The 21053-nt window shown below is 34.4% G+C and overlaps 1 protein-coding gene across 1 annotated transcript in view; it reads right to left on the minus strand.

The window, feature by feature from the left end:
* The window catches only part of RTTN (rotatin), an 89232-nt gene that overhangs the window by 29611 nt on the left and 38568 nt on the right, over nucleotides 1-21053 (minus strand). The window contains exons 25-34 of the mRNA XM_082335612.1: nucleotides 20124-20363; nucleotides 16977-17121; nucleotides 15091-15245; nucleotides 13652-13871; nucleotides 11750-11878; nucleotides 10201-10308; nucleotides 9409-9567; nucleotides 8003-8074; nucleotides 4405-4597; nucleotides 2061-2143 (exon numbers count right to left, since the gene is read on the minus strand). Of these exons, the coding sequence (XP_082191738.1) occupies nucleotides 2061-2143; nucleotides 4405-4597; nucleotides 8003-8074; nucleotides 9409-9567; nucleotides 10201-10308; nucleotides 11750-11878; nucleotides 13652-13871; nucleotides 15091-15245; nucleotides 16977-17121; nucleotides 20124-20363 (1504 nt within the window). The remainder of the gene's footprint in view (nucleotides 1-2060; nucleotides 2144-4404; nucleotides 4598-8002; nucleotides 8075-9408; nucleotides 9568-10200; nucleotides 10309-11749; nucleotides 11879-13651; nucleotides 13872-15090; nucleotides 15246-16976; nucleotides 17122-20123; nucleotides 20364-21053) is intronic.

A 21053-nucleotide genomic window follows, 5' to 3' on the forward strand; every position in this document is an offset into this window, starting at 1 on the left:
AAGAGTTTGCAGCTGCTAAACAGGTCCATGAAAGACAAATGGAAATTAAGTTAACTTGCAAAAATGACAATCAAAGTTTTCCTGTGAAATCTTTATACGCATTGAGGGCAAGAAGGAAAACAAAACAGAACGAAAATCAAACTTGAATCAAACTCTCTTAAATTAGCTGTAAGAGCATTATCTTAGCAAATACGAAGTCTACAACATCTGGAAGACTGATACAAATGAGTGTATCTGAGTATTACACTGTGCTTTCCACTTTAAATAATTAGTTGTCCATTTGTTAAATGGAATTGTAGAGCTATGACTTTATGTTAAACTATGATGCCACTTTACACATATAAATAAAAATACATTAATTTGATCTAGTAGATTCCAAATTATTTTTTCCTTTTTTAAGCTACCGAAGCTGTAGCAATTTCATGTAATGAACTCTTCAACTCTTCATGAGAACTCAGGCATAACTAAGTAGATTAGACACTCAACCCTGATAAGAATTGCTGAAATTTAATTTTTCCCTCAAGTAATATTAACAAAACAAGAGAAATTTGTTCAATTTTTATTCCTATAAGAAAGCGTCACTCAATTTATTCAGTAAGAAGCAATTTGGAAACAACTGCTTTTAAAACAACCTGAGATTCTTATGTAAATGTTTTTTTAAGCAGTATTCATGTTAGCATCTACTTCCTGACTTACATGCACTTTCATTTATTTTAGTTTCAAATATTCAAATTTGAATATTTGGGTTTAAAATAACCCTAACAGTTTTTTGGGGGTTTTATTTTGGTTTAGATAAATGAAAATTAAAATCACTAATAAAATTCTGAAAAAGAGAAATTTCAGCTTAAAACTAGAGTATACTTTTTCCTCAAGTATTAAAAACATGCCAGATAAAAGTAACAGTACTAGACAGAAATACATTTATAATAGAGTCAAAACAGTAAGGAAAAATTATAACTGTGAAAAATTTTGAGACAAAACTTCAATACTGGCTTTTCTATGTTGGTATTTTTATCACAATCCACAGCAAAAATGGGCATAACAATTTTATTCAATAAAATAAGATATAACTCGTTGTGCTTTAGCAGTCTTTGTCATATCAGCACATCTGTTAAACAGAAAAGAAACTTCTGAGCTATGATATTATGGCTTCTATATTACATTAGATTGTTACTCGTAAATCAAAATTTTTTGAAGACAATATAAAATTATAAAAATGGATTTCAGTGCAACATGGCAGAGTTTTCTTGGAATTATGTTGCCATCATAGAAAATACATGATTTTTATCAGGTAACTAATTAATATTATGAAAGCTTCCTCCACAGCCTGATCTGATATTGCAAATCCACTCTGGAACTGGAAGAATGTATTTCAATTTCTCTTCCTTTGCATTTGCCATCTTGAAAGACAGCATATGTTTACAGCCTTTCATTGCAGTAATCATCCTAGCCAGAAACAAATTTTTCAAGCAGCCACCTGCTTTCTTATATTTTTCACATCTATTTTGGGTCTTGGAAACACTTGTGCCACCTTTATGTTTTATAAAAGCATTTTCAGAATCCAGAGTTTATTATGACACAGAATATAATTTTAACCCAATGTACTTCTGTAGTTTTGACTGATCCAGTTTTGTAGCTGTGTAGTGTAAATATAGGTTCACTCTGAAAGGACAGTTTGGGCAAAAGCAGCAGAAGTGACAACTATAGATGGAGATGACTGCATTTTGCCAATAAAGCCAATTACAAAGTATTCTCTAGAGAATATGTCTTGCTGTGAGAAGCTACAGAATTCAGCACTGCTGTATGCATTTAACTAGTCGAGGTAAGCTATTTTATTTATTTTTGCTCAGGTAAATAACTATAAAAGTTTTCTTTAGCATATTAAAACTACTTCAGGATAAATTTCAATCTAGTTTCAACTTTTTCAATTTTCAGTTTAATTTCAGTTCTGGTTTGTGTTTTGTTGGGCGTTTTTTAGCATTTGTAGCAGTGCTAATTTTCTTCAAAGTATTTAATGAGCAACTTTATATTTAAAATAAATAGATTACTCTCTAAGTTACCATAGTTTCAGATGTTGACTGAGAATGTGAAGATCGGCTTTGACTGGATGGAGCCTTCCAAAGATTAATAGAATCATCAAAGTCTGTATGAAAAAAAGAATAAAAATCAAAACCGAACAAAAAAGTTTTCTTTTTTATTACTGTAAGACCAGCAGAGAGCATAACAAGCTTTTCAAAGGATTGTTTCAGTGAAACAGAAAAGTAGCCAACCACAGTTATCCTTTTGAAAATCTCAAAATATAAGTTTTCACACATTGTACCTATGAATTCTTATCCAGCATATCCCTTGAATAATCAGAAATTAAATAAAATACAATTCACTTGCAACATAAAATAGTCTGGAAGAAGCTATCTTAGCTCAAACTGCAGTTGCATAGCCTTTAGTCATTTGAAATAATTCAGATTTCGTTTTAAAATGTAATAGTACAAACGTATTGAAGATACTGGGGTCTCACAGCACAAACATAAAGAACGGATGTCCTCGTCTTCAAAAAACTTCAAATTCACATTTTAAGAGAAGCAGTTTCAAGTGAACCCATATTCATAAATATAATGAAGGCAGAATTACTTTGTAAATCTCTTTCAGAACAAAAAGTGCCAAAAATTTTATAGCACAAACCTGTCAATAATAGGTTTTGAGGCTTTCATATATTTAGAAAAGAAAACAACAAAGAATAAAGCACTAGATTACACAAATTCTGAGTGCAAAACCCACAAAAGTAGAAGTCCTATACATATCTTAGCTAATTACTAAACTTAGCTAACTGATTTTATCATAGCTTTGTGGATGAGATTTTTTTTATATTCCTGAAAAATGTAAGGAAGATACATTGGGGAAAAAAAAGGTCAAAAATAGTTTCAGAAAGATAAACTAAAGCAAAATCTATTAAGAGATGACAAGGGACCTATTAAAAAGCAGAAACAGGTCATTATAGCTAAACAACGCAATTCTGAACATATGAATGAAGGACTTACAAGCCTTTCAAGCACTATAGTTTTAGAGATAGAGCAAACATTGTCCTGTACTCCCTTTTTTAATAAACAAAAATTTTGTTTCTTGTTCCTGTAATATCATAGATGATTCTCCCCCCTTATTTCAAAGCTCCTGGAAAAACTTTTTTTTTTTTTTTTTTGCTTTGCTTTTCAATGACCTGATACAAATGTATCACAGCTGCTCACTGACAAGTTCTACAATGCTGGAGTTTGAGTTGCTCTTAGATATGATATTGCATCAGCTAACAGAACCACCAAGAAGCATAAATAAGAGGACCATGGGAGGAGTGAAATGTGTTGGATTGAAAAAATTACAGTTACAGATAAATAAAGCAGCCACAGAAGAAATTGAGGATTTTTATGGCTGTAATTTTATATACTGCTGAGGTACTTCTCTGATAACTCAGTGAGTTAACCAAGAATATTTCTTTTCCTCGGGTCTGTCATAAAGTCATAACTTGGTAGAGGAAATACTATTCCTCTTCTGTTCATGCTTCTGTAACATAAGTTTACAGAAGCGGACCTACAAGAATTGTTTAAAACTGTAGCCTTAGAAGACGGAAATTCAGAAACTTAGGCACACAAAAAAAGAAAGAAACCAAAAAGAGTGAACTTAGTAATTTTCCTTCCCTTGAACAGTTTTTACTAATTGAAGTCTCTGAAGAATTTCCTAGCTTTCTAAACTTAAGATCATAATACATATTTGGATAAGAATGTGGGTTCCCACAATGTATCATAGTAAGACTTAGAAATATTGTTCAGAAAATGATTAGTCAATATAAAAGATAAATCTGAAATACTCCAAGGTTATACACATTAGAAAAAAAATTTCAATCCAATCTGAGTATTAAATTTAATTGGTCTATGAATTGAATTATATCTGAGTGTCTTAGAATTCAGCTAACTTCAGCATATTAGAGTCCACTCCTACTCCTGTATCTTTGAAGTTGAACACATCAAGAAACAGGAGTCTTAGAAACGGTCTATACATTTCTTTTTCCTAAATTTTCATTGTACTGGTCTGTCATAAAGTCACAACTGTAGTAAGTATTTTACCCCCAATATTCTGCAAGAAAATGTACTGCAGAACCAATTACATCTTTTCCATTTGTAACTTTTTGAAAATGTAAATAACAGCTCAGAGCTTTTTCTGAGATATATTAAACTAGTGATTTACCTACTTCTTAAATCCTCAGAGCAATATTTTGACTTAACAACATATTTAAGTTAATGGCTTATATATTTATTTTCAGTTCCATTTTTAGTAAGAATTATTTGAGGTAAGTTACTTAAAACTAGAAGTTATTTAAGTAGGTTTAAAATGCTACAAGATTATATTAACATCACTTACCAGTTATACCACCTTTTTCCATGATGATGTTGTCTTCCTTGGAAGAATTCAAATCAAACATATAACATCCTAGGTAACAGTGTTTCACCATCTGATTCACATGTTCATAGAATTGGCAGTGATACAAAAGGGCCTTAAGTGCAGGTTTTCCTGTCTGAGAAAGGCCAGATTCTTCATCATGTACACAGGGACCCTGAAGACATGGAATTCACAAAGATCATTTCTTAAAAGGAATCTTTTAAACAAAATAAACTGTCGAAAAACCCCAAATTAGCCTAATACTGTGTATGGGTGTATACACATAGCTGGTTTACAGGCTGTAACTAACAGATTCACAAAATCAAATGCAGATTTTATTAAGGCTGAGCTAAATCACAATATATTACAAAAACTGTAGTGATTTAGCAAAATGGAAGTAGTTATTTAGCTCCTGAGAAACTTGTTAACAGCTAAGTAGAAAGCCACAGGAAGTTATACCTGGATGCTTTTCATACAGCATATGTATCAGGAGACTTTACAATTTTAATTTCTCATTTAATTCTACTTAGAGATATCAACTAATGTAAAAGTTTTCTTTACAAAAAGAGCACGCTCATACATAGTAAATGTTCTGAAAAGGTCATCCTGTTCTAAAGTATACTGCCATTATACTACATCTATCCACGTCAATCTACTATGATAAAAGATTTATTTAGAAAACAAGACATAAAAACAAAGATAGTCTCTTTGAAGAATGGTTTTCAGTCATTTCTTTTTAAATACTGAATTCAGGGAAAACTTTCTAGAGAAGTGGATTTACACCTAAAAAGAAAGACTTCATAGTCTCATTTCAAATAAACAGTTTGATTTGACTGCCTTTGTTACAGTATTTCTCCAGTGTTTTCTATGGTAATAGAAGAAAACAGAAGTTTTATTAAGCTACAACATAACCTGTTTTAGAGTGACCATAAAAATTAAAAGTGTTAATTGGCAAAAAAACCCAGACTGAGAAAAATTCAAATCAATTACATTCTGCAAGGCAGTTTTAGGAGGCATCTTGCAGTACTTCAGAAAGAAACTAGTTAAAATTATGGGAAGAAAATTTGTCAGTGATAATTAGAAACCTTCTTTGGCAGTCAGGAGAGAGCAGGGGTAGATGGACTGCAAGTAATTTGAAAAACACTGTTCGTCCCCAAGAGGGTCTAGATCTCCCCCAACAACTCCATTTACACTGAATACCAGCTTATGTTCCAAGAAAACAAAACAAAACAAAGGACAGATCAAGCAGAAGCATTAAAACTATTTTGTGTTACAGGGTAAGTTATAACCAGAGATTTGGATGGGTACTGCTCATTTTTTTTGTTTCTGTAATATATAAACAGACTATTTTCACTATTTGCCTTTTATGCCAATTAATGGAGAATTAGACAGACAAACAGTTTGAAGAAGAATGTAGTATTTCATGTTAACTTTTAACAATAAATTATAAAACTATACTCGTACACTGTCAGCAATATACTATGACAAATGCATACTTTGGAAATTTTGTTAAATTTAGTCGAAATTTTACTATCCAGAACTGTCTTGCTGGTTTAAAAAGCTATGGCAGACACTTTATTGTACAACAGGGGCACTGAAAGAGTTACTCATCAATTACATTCATAAAGTGCTCTGACTTCAGCAATCTTCATACAACACAGTATGTTGCAGTCTTAGAATACTTTACACAGGTTGACTTTACGCATGACAAAAAATTTCCTAAGCAGATCAACTAGATAACAGCAACACTACAGACATTCTTGTGAAGATACTGGCCCACAAACTCTATTAACAGCCTTTCCTTTTACAGCCCTATTTGCCTAAGGGATAAAATGATAATGTTCTACTTCGGCAATGGCACATTATTCCTACTATTCACCCAGATCCACTTATAGCTCTCCATTGAACTTGCTTGCATTAAGCTCAACAGACAAACCACCTCATTCAGTGCAAGGGAAAAAATGTAACTCTGAAATACAGAATTTGATCCCAGTGGTATCTCACAATTTTAATTGTTGTTTGTATTTTCAACAGTTTTAATTTACCAGTTACCATAAAGTGTTGTTTGATAATATCTTTCAGCATGAACACTCATTAAGTGATGAGCAATTTCCATTAAATTGCACTTCTTAGTAAGAATCACATTGACGCAAAGCTTCTATTAATTGCACTGGAATTCATCCAGAATTCTGCAACTGGATTCAATTTTTGTCACCTCACCATAGTCGCTGAAATGTTTAAAAAGACTATAAAGCAACTTTTAATAGAGTTTATATCATCAAGTTACAATGGCTGACCCTTGTAAATCCCCTGCTATTATGAACTGAAAGAAATACTATTTATATTGATAAAACATAAGAAATAAGCAAGAAGACTGAAACAAGGGCCAGATTCATAAGGTTATTTGAACATCTTCCTTTATGATCAGATGTAAAGGAAAGATAAGACATACTGTAAAACACAGCTCTGCAAGAAATAGCATAACTGATTTTGGGTGCAGCTGAATCATATATAACTTATCCTAGTAAAACAGGAGCACTATTTTCAGCACTAACTTGACCTTTTGCAGAAAGGAACAGATAGAAGAGGATATGGTTGCATCCTCAAATCTCTTCAGAAAGAACATACACTGTACCATTGTTCTCATATAGGTATGAGCTCACATACTGGAAGGAGCAAGATGGAAAGAAAGAAGAGGTATCAAGGCAATAAAAAGTGAAAAATGGGGAACTAAGATCCAAAGATCTTTATGTAAAATGAATCAGACTTGCTGAAGGTAACATAAGATGACTGACTCAAGATCAGAACTGGAAAAGTCTCCAGGGGATCTTATCAGTTTGTATAATTATCTGATGAGAGAAAGTAAAGGGAAACTCACTGGTGTCCAGTGACAGGACAAGAAGCAATGAGCAAAAACTGAAATACAGGAAATTCTATTTAAACAAGAGAAAATATTTTTTTCCCTGTGAGGGTAGTCAAACATTAGAACAGGTTGCCCAGAGAGATTGTGCCGTCTCCATCCTTGAAGATACTCAAAACCCAACTGGACACAGTCCTGAGCAACCTGCTCTAGTTCACCCTGCTTTGAGCAAGGGGGTATGTTTTTAAGAAGCATTTAAATTGACTTAAGCAACAAGCTGCTTCATCTTTCTTTGGAAAGGGTTGTTTCTCATCACTTACATATTTCTTTCAAAACATTTTATAAGCATCACATTCTCAGAATTTCTTCTTCCTCATACACCTCAAATCATGTTGCATTCCAAGTGTGGGTAAGATAAATGACCAGTTTCTATCCTAAAACGTTTATGATATTGTGTAAGTAAGCAAATTTCCTAGGAGCCCAAAGATACTATATTCATGAAATGCAACATATATACAAACTAACTTTGGTTCTTTCCTTGAGCTTGCTGGAAATTTGAAAGAAATTTGTCTATTCATATATTTCTCTTTCCAAAATGTCACCTTAGACATGTAATTTTTTAAGTTTATATTTTACGGGTATACTGACATACGTTTTTATATCAAATAACGTCTCTCAGTGACACTATGACCTTTCTCATCAAATGTAATAGTCACTCACTTGCCAAATACAATCTTTCACATCTTCTGTAGGAATTGGAATCACAAGGAGATTTTGTAGAATAAAAGCAGCCTGAAAGAAATGAAAGCATCAATATTTTCATCTAGCCATCACGGTTCAAAAAAGCACATCAGATTGAACAGCACAGTCTACATATTATTCCATCGCTTCAGACTTCTGTCAAAACACAAATAGTTTTCATTTGGGGGAAAAAAAAAAAATAATTAGAAGGATATAACCTAAAACCCCTCAAACTTCACCTATGACAGACGTCATTAGGGCATGGCACAAGAGAAGGCTGATAAGAAAAAAAGACAAGGAAGAGATGGAATAGAAATTACTAGGAAACAAATTTATTTTTTTATAAAATACTTTCATCACTGTTCCAGTACAGTCAATCCTGATGAATGAGCACTATATAACAAGAAGTATTGGAAAAAATACTTTCCCAAGCACAAAAACCTGGATAACTGTTTATGACCCTTCACTCTATTCTCCTCATGTATTTTTTTAAAATTATTTTAAAATAATTGGGACAATGTGGGGGACACATAGACACATATGTTCTAAACATTTTCCTTTCTAAATATATGGCATGTGTGTTTTTCTAATTTCTATTACAAATGTTTCACATGTATATGTGGGTGGATTTAAACTGCTTTTTTCATCCTTTGTCAAGTTTTTGTCATTAATTTGACTCTTATGACACTACTAAAATGATTTGGAAGTTAAATAAAACAATGACGCATGCATTCTAAAAAACATTTTGCACAAATAAATTCAAAATATTATTTTGGAATATGCGAGGAAGAAACTAACCCACTATTTGTCACAGTTGTTGTTTCTTAGTCATTGGAAAACAAAAAACCTTACAACTAGAGTTGATAGAAAGGTGCAAAAAACGTGTACACAGTTTAAACATAGTATTATATAGCTCTATGTGCTGTTCTACCAGAGTACAAACTCTCAAGTGCCTAGGCAAATTAGATTACCTCATGTCTGCAATGAAGAGATATTTACTACAGATCAGGTGATGAGTTCATGCCAAAGTGTTCATAAATGGAACAAAACAGCCATTAAAATCTGAGTTAATTTGCTGTGCTTTAGCAACTTATTTGTCTGCATGAATAAGCCTTAAGAGTTTTTATGCATTCACTTGTATTGTTTAGATAATTTCTGCTTTTACACTAGTCATCTGTAATTGTTGCTTCTTGAGTAATTCTAAATAAGCAGCTAAACATTTATTTTAATTAGGTAGCATTTAACTTACAAAGCAGTGGGTGTTGTGGAGCATCAGAATATAGATATATAGAATTTAAAAAAAGAAAAAACATCTCCTTAAAAATATCCTCCTTAATGAAAAAAACTCGACAATCTAAGACAGCAGAAGGACACATGAAACGTACCTCCCTGCGTACCATGCTACATTCAGATTGGTCCAGAAGGATGTTTATCACCGTTCCCCACAGCCCTCCTGAAATGTTCTGGCAACTTTCTGCTAAAGCAATACATCCTATTTCAAGAGATGTAAGAGCTGATCCTATTCCAAGTGCTGTAAATCTGACCTAGTACATATAAGCACAACACAAAGTGATATTTCTTACAGTAATTAGCAACATACTTTTTTAAATTATTAAGTTGTATCAACTGAATCTGAAGCTTAAGGGAATCATTTAAATAGTAACAACCTCTTTCCCTGTATTTCTATGGCCTTATAATCGCAACTATGTGTACATAAAAATGAAAGAATTAATCAAATAGATTTTTGAATATTTAAAAATACTAAGATAGTCTTCAGTATTCTTCACATTTTACCACTTAAAAAATAGTTCCATTTAGCAAACTCATATAATTTAACAGATTTGCATCAAATACATTTGCTCTAAATTTGAAGTTCATGTAAATATTTCTGCTTTGCAGCTAAGTAACAGTAATGTCAATGAAAACTGCCTATGAATCATGATCATGAGTGACTAATGAAAGCACAGAAGACAGAAGATGTAGGGAAGGATTTCTCAGATGATGTTTATATGGAAACATTCTCCCTACTTTATTGTTACTATTATTTAGGATATAGTCGGTAGCATTTTAAATAATGCAAAACAGTAGTTTCAATATTAAATAAATTAATGAAACAAAAATTTTGCAAATACTTCAGGGTCAAAATAAGATATCAACTTAACATTGCATTAACTAACCTCAGGGTCTCTATCCACCCACAAAGGAACCAGCCATGCCAAACCTAGCTGAGAAAGAACTTGTTCTTCACTGTTATCATAAGGCAAAGACCACAGAGATATCCAGTCCTGATTAGAGAACAGAAAATAAATTAAGAAATTATTTTAGAAATCTTTCAATGCCATGTCAGTCTGCCAACAGCTTGAGCTACCAATTACATACTAAAACACTTTAAATGCACACAACACTGATATTCCAGGAAAAAGATTTTGATTCTGCCTCTATAAACATGTATTTAACCTGCCAACTTCACCTAATGAATAAAATTAAATTTGTGTCATCTTCTTCATAGAATTAGGACAGCAGTGCTAAAGAGAGATTAAACATTTTTCTTGAAATACTGGGATAATTATTTCCATTCAAAATGTACTCCTTACATTTTTTATTTTTGCTTATTATTAATATCTGTCTTTCCCTGTTATATTATACATGTGCAGAAAATTACCAAATAAGAACATGCAATTATTTCTTTGATTATAATTCATTCTTTTTCTTCATGCACCTGCCACATGATAAAATAAAGTCACACAGACTACTACATACTAGTTAGCTGCAGATTCCATGAAATTATACTTGACTTTGCAAATCAATTTCTTTAGCTCAGGTTAAAAAACAACAACAACAAAACCCCAACATACCTGCAAAATGCTCTGTTTAACCATCGCACTGCACAAACAATGCATTAAGTTCATAATGAATCATGACACTTAAAATTTTAGGTATGTGTCTTCTGACCATCTCAGTCCTGTATGTTTTTACACAGTAGATGACCAACATTTCATTTGGAGCACCATATTTTGCATGGATTTTCTCAATACACACAATATTAATTACAAAAAGCAGAGTATTTTGCAATCTTTTAATTTGGGGAGGGAGGGCATTAAAATACAAAATTAAATACAAAGCATAGGTCAGCAAAGCACAACCATCTCTCTCCAATTTAGAGAGAAGGATGTTGTGGGGAACCGCGTCAAAGGCCTTACAGAAGTCCACATAGATAACATCCATAGCTCTTCCCTATATACACACACATGTGAAAGAATACATACATGTATCTGTAAACATATGCTAGAAAGCCTGTTATCTGTACAAGGCCAAAGAAATAATGATGTTATAAATCCTTAAATTTATTCACCCTACAGAAAACTGTGATTTCTCATTTTTTACAAAAAGAAAATTATACCTGATTCTGAAAGAAGGCCTTTCTAAATCCACAGAATTTTTTGCAGAATAATTTCAGTAAGGCTAGAACTGAATCTTCAGCTTTCTTGTATACTATATTCTATCCTATTCATTTATCTAACATTATATACCAAATGAGATTACCAGTTTTTTGTTTGGTTTTTTTTTTGGTTTTTTGTTTTGTTTTGTTTTTTTTACTATCTGTTGCCATATAAGATATCTTCCCCCACCACATATGAAATATCTATTATTTAACTTTAGCAGTTACAATATACCTGTGCATAGCCCTCACAAATGACAAGATAAGGACAACTGCAATGCACTCACCATATCCTTGGCTTGAGCCATCATTTCATGAGATAAGTGAAGCAAGCAAAGAACTGTGCTTTTTGTAACACCTTTTCCCATGAAGGACATAGCATTTCCTCCCCATTCAACATAAAACGACGAGATGACCTAGGAGTGGGGGTACAAGTTCATGGTAGCTTTACTGTAAGCAGTATACAAGTAGAATACAAACTGTCTTATGCACTACTAAATTATAATTTAAACCCATGAAAGATGGCAGATTTTTAGCTGAATTTTAAGAATTTATTTATTTATAAGTCATTTGGTCATGCAATGGTTTCCTATATGGTTAAATTTCTGAAGATCATTGGGTTTTATTTGCTTCTTCAAATGAAGAATGCAGTCAAGCTGAATAAGCGCAATAAAACCTGAAGTTCTGTTTTTGATGGAAACAGTCCATTTATTGTACGTAGCTTTTTGTGCTATGTTTGGAATTAAAAATATAATTTCTTTTCAAAATTCTGTATTCAAGAAAAAGGGTCATTTATATCTTTTATTGTGATTTGAATTGGAATAGACATACCAGCTTTCTATATCAAATTCTAATGAACAGAAATAAAGGTCACTGGTCATAATGTAAAATAAACTCTCTGACCACACATGTTAAAATAAAAAGCATGCTGCTTTCAACAACACATGCCAAAAAATATTGTTTAAAAAACTATAATCTTAAGACTTACACTTCTAGATGTATTTTTCTCCCCAAAGCATGGCGATTTAAACCTCTCAATTTTCGCTGTTGTTCTTTCTTTCAGCGTCCCACTTTACAGGAATTCTTTCAAACCCACTTTCTCCCCTCCCCCCCAAAAGAAACCTACATTTACTTTCATATTTAGGCCAAGTAAAACTGTGTAATTCTTCTGCATATAAAGCTTATGCGCTACTAGTTGATTTCATTCCATAATATTTATTACAATTTTGTCCAGTAATAATCTTTCTTTTGCAAGACAAAATCTAATCTTGGTGCCATTTTTACTCCAGACTTCAAACTGCAAAACTCATCTAATCAAATAACTCTAAAATGTTTATTTATACTCAAGAAATTTTGGCAAGTTAAGACTTCCTCCTTAAACACTGGATCTTTTTTTCATCACAAACATGATTATCATCTGTATACAAACTTTCAAGCCACTTATCTGGTTGTTATTCATATCATTCAGAATCACAAATTAATTAAAACTACTTTAAAACTTTTTCAAGCCTCTACCAATGCAACAAATAGATTTTATTATTTGAAGCTAAAAAGAAAACTTCTAAATGTACCTACTTACTGAATATCTGTAAAACAATCTGAAAGCAAGATCTATGCTTTTCCTACAGTTTTAAGATGACTACAGTTTTCAAAATATGTAATTTTAGAAGCTAAAACTAGTTGTCTATCACATCCATGGACTTAGCAAACAAATAAGAGCACTGAAAACAAGAATGAAATTTTGGCTTCCCAACAACTGCAGCATCTTGAATTACCTCTTTTCTGCTTTCTCTGTGTTAATAACCTGCCTAACAAGTTACTGTTCCCTCAGACCACCTTTCACACATGGATTTTGCCTGTGGGAGAATATCTTGGATTTTTCCTCTTAGCGTTTTAGTTATTAAAAAAACACATTATTTTTCATCTTGCTTAAACTAGTCACTTCATATTACCTCTTAAACAAGGGATGAAGGCATACACAATACAACCAATTTTCATAAGTACAAATACAGATCGCTCAATTTAGTCTCCGTATTTTTGCTATTTACTTAGCAGAAAAAATCATCTTTCCCATACCTATTCCTACTGATGATATTCACTAAAAGTACATCCTAAAAATTATGTCATTAGTTACACAGTTCTTTACAAGCATTCAAACCAAAAGCTAAGTTATAACATAAGCTACTTACCTCAAGAAGACCTGTTAGATATTTCTTACAAATTCTGACAGGTTCAACTGCAGCAGAATAGGTACTCCAGTCTGGAAGTGCAGTAACATGAACCATTCCTCGTAATGTTCTCTCCAGTGAAGGAAGTCCGTAAAAATGCGGTGCATCTGTTAGCCTTAAGCATTGTAGCAGCTTCAGAGCCAGCTCAGTTCTGAAACAGCCAGCAAGTTCCAAGCCCTCTCTGGTTTAATTGTAAAAAACAAAAAAAAAAAAAATCTACTGTCAACATGAAGCTATTATAATGAATCATTTTACAAGAGGTCAATGTCTCATTCTTCTTACTGTTAGTCTATGCGTCTCAGCATCTCAATTAGTTACTATTGCTTTATGCACAGAATAACATGGAATTAAATGTGACATTTCTAACTTCACCCAGGTTCTGAAAGCATAATATTGCATCTGATTATAACAGGGCTGCTTAACCAAAAAAGGATAAATGAGATATAACTCTAATTATTAAGGAGCATATTAAATAAAGAGCGAAAGATTGAAGATGATGGATAACAACATAACAAGAAGAGCTGCAAAGCTTAGTAGCTACGCTTATGCTCGTTCTGGTTCAAGAGACAAGTTTAAAAATATTTCCTGCAAAATACCATAAATCTAGAATTCAGATAGATAGAAAATACAGGAGTGTGAGATAGAAATAGCAGGGATTTCTATAATTCTCCCTTCTCCAGCTGTGAAAATTTTTAGAAAATGAATAATTGCATGGGAAGAATGAAGAAGGTAACATTTTGAAAGTATCTGTACAGTTACGTTGTGGCATTTAAATAAACAAATATTACCTTAACCTGCAATTTTAATATCTCTTAGAACACACTTGGACAGAGAGATTTAGAGTGGGAAGATGTTATATTAGAAACTCAGAGAAAAAAAAACTAACATAAATTAATTTCTATATTTCCTTGGTTGACAGAAAGATGTTGGAACTTCATGCTGGAAGTAGCTCTCCTAAATAATCACTGATGTGCACTGACATACTGTATTAGGGCAAAAAGGAGTTCAATGAAGACAAACATTTGTTGATATTACAAATATTTCAATGTTTTACTTTGCTATAAATAAATGCTACGCAATCAACCAAGTTACCATTTGCTTGTGCAGGCTTCCAGCAGTGAAAAAGAAATAGCCCATCTTCTCCCTGAAATCAGTTTAATTATCATTTGCTGAAAAAGTGACCACTAGTACATTATCTTCCAAGTTTCCTAGTTAATTTCCTAATTTTACTGTGAAAAGGCCTATCTAATGTTGATCTTCAAGAGGAATATATTCCATTTTTACAGTTGAAAGTGATTGAGTCATGATGTAATTTTATTCAAATTCTGACAGAGATACAGTAGCAGTAGGTATTATGATCCCCAGTCAGAATTACACAGGCAGGTCAATTTACACTGTACCTGTCAGTCAGTGCCACAGAACAAAATAACAATGTGTTAAAAAGACGAATGAGTTCTTTATCCAGTTGCTGCCTGACAGCAGTCTGTATTTCATCTATTTCATCCCGCACTTGGGATTCTGGTCGCACCAGGAGGCCCAAAAGGGATTTTGGCTTCTAAAAGAAAAGAATAAAAATACAGTCACATAATGCATTGTTTAAATCCTATTTTAATACCCACACTAAAGCCATTTTTCTGTTGAGAGCTTGCAAATCACACATGTTATAAATCACAAATTCCATGATCATTTTACTAAGAAGTATTTCTGTAAAAAGCACGGTAGAAAACTCCTATAATTACCAATTACTTGCATGTTGACTCTACTAAATGCCATAAAAGAATCTACTGTTAAGACCTTTAAAATTTCCTGGTATTAAGCCATGATACAGTGTATTTTGAAGCATGAAAGAAAAGTCAAAGTTGTATACAGCAATAACATGCAATAAAAAAATAGATCACAAAAACTAGAAAACACATAGTAGAAATATTAGTTCAAGATGTATCTTATACGTCTCAGTTGCTTGAAAGACTTAAAATAATTTGATATAAAGATTTTATATTAATATATGGAATTGGCCATACTTACAAAATTTTATAGGATTCCCAGTTAGCCATAGGAATTGAAGTACCTGAATTCTATAACTGAATGAAGTCTACTAGCATTTTTTTTCCTAAATGTTTAGATTGTATTTTAAAATGGGAAAATGCAAGTACATGCAGACTGTACTTAACGTTTTATATCCTTTGTAAGACCATGAACGATCTTGCATGTGGGTAGTATGCCCTTGCTTTGTGAAGAACAGCACTTTGCAAACTTCTGAAACTGCAGCCATCACTTTTATCCTTGGCATTTAACTATTGTTTTTATGGCAAGATTGAATTCTTATATTTTGACAAATATAAAAACATTGTTTTATACTGTTTTATAATGTTCATTTCCTATTTGTTGTCATACTTTCCAATTTTACACATCTCAAACAGTATTGGATAGAACGGATCTCTTGAATAGAAAGCACAGGAGTCTAGAAAAACTGAAAAGAAAAAAATTATATTCTTTCAATATTGTACATGCATTTTAACTACACCAATTGAACTGTACACTCATATAATACCTTCTTCATGCTTGTAAAAATATTTTACTTAGACATATTATAACCATTTAAAATCAAAACTTCAGTGACAGACACAAAAAGGGAAAAAAAAAAGCAAGCAAAAACTTCTGTCCTAATTTTCAATTCTTGTTCTTAATGCAAGACAGATAACGCTAATTTGTATCTCTTTGCCAAACAGAAGGTTCCAACACACCTGTATGGAACCTCATCCTTTAAGTTACATAGATAATACATATGTAGTTATATAGCAAGCATACCTTATACAGCTGTATATGTATGCACACACACATGTATGTACAGTTACATAGTTAACCATACCATATAAGTATATATAGTTATATGTACATACAGACCTCTGCATAGAGCTATGCATAGCTCACTGTAGTTATATGGCTCTGTACAACCATATTACCATAGTTAACTATACCAGAGCAAGACACATGCAGGTAAATGGTTTGCTTCTGGTAAATATAATATTTGAGTTTGGAGAAACAATTCATATACCAAGTAAAGGAGAGAAGGAAATTTACTCTTGTTCAAAGTTAACTTCCCCAAATACTAAAACTATAGCACTGAGCACAAAGTAGCAGACATTAATACCACAAGATCTGCTGTTTCTTGCTTTTGTTGAGAGAAGTCATTTTCCTTGAGGAACTCACCAGAAACAACTCAGCCAACCAGTTCAGTTACATAAGTTCTTACAGTCTACAGCTAGCTTCTTAGGTATATTCTTACATTTTTAAGCAATGATTTCAGGATCCACTTTAGATGGTCTGACTCCAAACTTGATCTCTGCTCTCTAAGCAATTTGTTTAAAAATCTTAAGACATCTACTAAAAGCTTCTCATCCTCCACAGAAGCTGGAAGCACTTGCAGAAACCTGCAATGCAAACAAAAACATTTACTTTCATACTTGTAGCACATTAAAAGAGAGTTGAAGATCTCAGCCTAACAGGACTGAAGTCACCTTCAACTGTGGAATTATATGGAGTAAATAGGTATATTACATATAGCAAATATGGAATTAATTATATTATACATACATATATTAAATTACATATATTTGAACACTTTTACATAAAATATTGACTATATTAAATTATTATACATATATATTTTTGGTGGATTTTTATAATATAAATCTGTTATGTATATTAAAAGTGTATTTACATATAGTAAATATAGAATTGCATATAGTAAAAGGTAGAAAAATCTGAACAGGGCCACAGACAGGAAAGAAAAAAGGTAATTAGCTATTAAATCCTAGCAATTAATAATAGTAGCAAAGCCTACCTATGCATTTTAAATAATCCTTATTTTAAATACAGCATTCTTATTTTTGCTGGTTTTGTGTAAATTACAGAATCACATAATCATTGGGGTTGGAAGGGACCTCTGGAGGTCACCTGGTCCAACCCCCCTGCTCATGCAGGGCCACCTGGAGCCGGTTGCCCAGGACCATGTCCAGGTGGCTTTTGAATATCTCCAAGGATGGAGATACCATAACCTCTCTGGGCAACCTGTGCCACTGCTTGGTCAACTTCACAGTAAAAAAGTGTTTCCTGGTGTTCAGAGGGAGCCTCCTGTATTTCAGTGTGTGCCTGTTGCCTCTGGTCCTGTCACTGGGCACCACTAGAAAGAGTCTGGCTCCATCTTCTTTATATCCTTCCTTCAGGTACCTGTATACATTGATAAGATCCCCCCCTTGAGCCTTCTCTTATCCAGACTAACCAGTCTTTCATCATCTTTGTGGTGCTTCATTGGACTCTCTCCGGTATGTTCATGTCTCTCATAGTGGGGAGTCCAGAACTGGACACAGCACTCCAGGTGTGGCCTCACCAGTACTGAGAGGAGGCAAAAGATCACCTGCCTCGACCTGATGGCAACAGTCCTCCTAATGCAGTCCAGGAGATCATTAGCCTTCTTTGCTGCAAAGGCATATTGCTGGCTGATGTTCAGCTTGGTGTTCACCAGGACCCCCAGGTTCTTTTCTGCAAAACTGCTTTCCAGCTTGGTGAACCCCAGCATATAATGGTGCATGGGGCTGTTCTTCTCCAGGTGCAGGACTTAGCAATTCCCCTTGTTGAACTTCATGAGGTCCCCGTCAGCCCACTTCTTCAGCCTGTTGAGGTCCCGCTGGATAGCAGCATGACCCTCTGGTGTATCAGCCGCTCCTCCCAGTTTTGTAACATAAGCAAAATCACTGAGGGTACATTCTGCACCATCATCTCAATCATTAATGAAGATGTTGAACAGGATTGGACCCAATATTGATCCCTGGGGCACACTGCTAGTTACTGCCTTCCAACTGGGCTTCATACCACTGATCACCACCCTCTGGGCCCAGCCGTTCAGCCAGTTTACCATCCATCTTGCTGTCTGCTCATCCAGCCCATACCTCATCAGCTTATACCTGGATCTTATGTGAGGCAGTGTCAAAAAGCCTTCCTGAAGTCAAGGCGGACAATATTCACTGCTCTACCCTCATCTACCAAGCCAGTCACTTCATTTTCACTTCAAGGGTATCAGCAGGTTGGTCAAGCATGACTTGCCCTTGGTGGATCCATGCTGACTACTCCTGACGACCTTCTTGTCATTCATGTGCATGGAAATGGTTTCCAGGACTGGCTGCTCAACCACGTTCCCAGGGATCGAGATGAGGCTGACTGGCCTGTAGTTCCCTGGGTCCTCCTTCCTGCCCTTCTTGAAGATAGGAGCAACCTTTTCTTTCCTCCTATTCTCAGGCACCTCTCCCAATCACCTTGACTGATCAAAGTGGACATGAAATTACATAAGCCAGGATACACTCATGGGTGCATCCCATCAGGGCCCATGGATTTATGTATGTCCAGTTGGCTTACGTATTCCCTAAACTGATCCTCTTCCACCAATGATAGGTCTTTCTTGCTCCAGACTTTCCTCCTGGTCTCTGGGGCATGGGATTCCTGAAGGCTGGTCTTGCTAGTAAAGACTGAAGCAAAGAAGGCATTCAGGACCTCAGCCTTTTCCATGTTCTGTGTCACTGGGACCCCTGCCCCATTCAGCAGCAAGCTCACTTTTTCTCTAGCCTTCCTTTTGTCACCTATGTACTTACAGGAGCTCTTCTTGTTGCCTCTGACGTCCCTCACCAAATTCAATTCCAGGTGGGCTTTCGGCTTTCCTAACGTGCGTCTGCATGGTCAGACAATGTCTCTATATTTCTCCCAAGTTACCTGTCCCCACTTCCTACCCTCTGTAGACTTCCATTTTATCTTTGAGTTTTGCCAGGACCTCCTTGTTCATCCATACAGGCCTCCTGGCATTTTTGCCTGACTTTCTGCTCAATGGCATGGACCACTCCTGAGCTTGAAGGTAGGGATCACTGAATATTAACCAGCTTTCTTGGGTCTCTCTTCCCTCCAGGGCCTGATCCTATCAGACACTAACAATGAGATCTTTGAAGAGGCCAAAGCCTGCTCTCCTGAAATCCAGTGCCGTGATCTTAATTTTTGCCCTCATCCCTCTTCTCAGGATCCTGAACTCTACTACCTCGTGGTCACTACAGCCAAAGCTGCCTAAGACCTTCACATCCCTAATGAGCCCTTGCTTGTTTGTGAGCATAAGGTCCAGCAGAGCACCTCTCCTCGTTGGCTCCTCTGTCACCTGGATCAGGAAGTTGTCACTGATGCTTTCCTGGAACCTCCTGGATTGCTTATGCCCTGGCTGTGTTGTCCCTCCAGCAGATAGAGGGAACAACATATATATACACACATATATATACACCTCTCTCTCTCAGAATCAGAGGTGCACAATCAGTTCTATAAATTTGAAAATATGAAAACTAGGAAATTTACAGTTTAAGGATCATAATCTTTAATGGATTTCTGTAGTCAATATGCTTACCTGTTTATTGCTTTTTGCCAGACAAAGCTCTTCAAAGTGGTTCCACAAGACGCAGAACTGCATTTTAATGCAAGTCTGTCATTCAGAATGTAAAAACTAAGCCTAGTGAGAGCAGCCCTAACATCCCTGTGGGATACTGCCTGAATCATTGAATTAAGACAATCCTGCAGTCCATAGTTTGTGTGGGTTATTTTGAGTATAAGAATGTCTTCTGACGATAGTTTTAGCGAGTCTAAAAATCTGAAAAGGCATAAGAGAAAAATCATTAACAGCCAGTATCTTTACAAACTATTTCAGTGAGTGTTGACTCCTTCATTTCCCAGTTCAAATGAGAAGACAAAACATAAATTGCCTTAAAAATTTACTTTTGTTAACCAATCCTTTCTCCTCCTTCCCCTCCCTCCAAAAAACCTAAACCCAACAATAACAAAGAATCCTACCACATTTAAATCCTGAGCTGTTTGGGTTCTTTGGAAAAATGGCACCCCTCCAAAAGTTACTTGAAAGGTTCTTTTCACATTGTTTGTAATGAACTTTTCCTCCACGCTATTGTAAATGTTGACCACTTGGACTATACTATTTTCCTATTTTCTTTTTAAGAGATTGCTTTGTTTTTGCCTGAGAGAACTTAAAATGAAAACGATTTATCAAATCAACAACTGCAAAGTTTCCTATGGCTCAGAACCACACCATTTACTGACAAAACTTGTAAGACCCCTTAAAGGACACAAGCAAAAACTGAAAAATTGTCAAGACGGACAGAGATAGAGATATGAGCATTTCAGTCCTATTAAATCAAGAATCTTCTAAGACGTTGAGTTCTGTATACACAATAGTCTCAAAGAGAGAAATGATGCTTAATCAAGAGCTAACCAAAGGATGTAAAGGGAATTTTCCCCACTATCTACTGCAATTCTTAGTATTACCATT

Source organism: Platalea leucorodia, assembly GCF_965183815.1.
Source record: "Platalea leucorodia genome assembly, chromosome: 1".
NCBI classification, from domain to species: Eukaryota; Metazoa; Chordata; class Aves; order Pelecaniformes; family Threskiornithidae; genus Platalea; species Platalea leucorodia.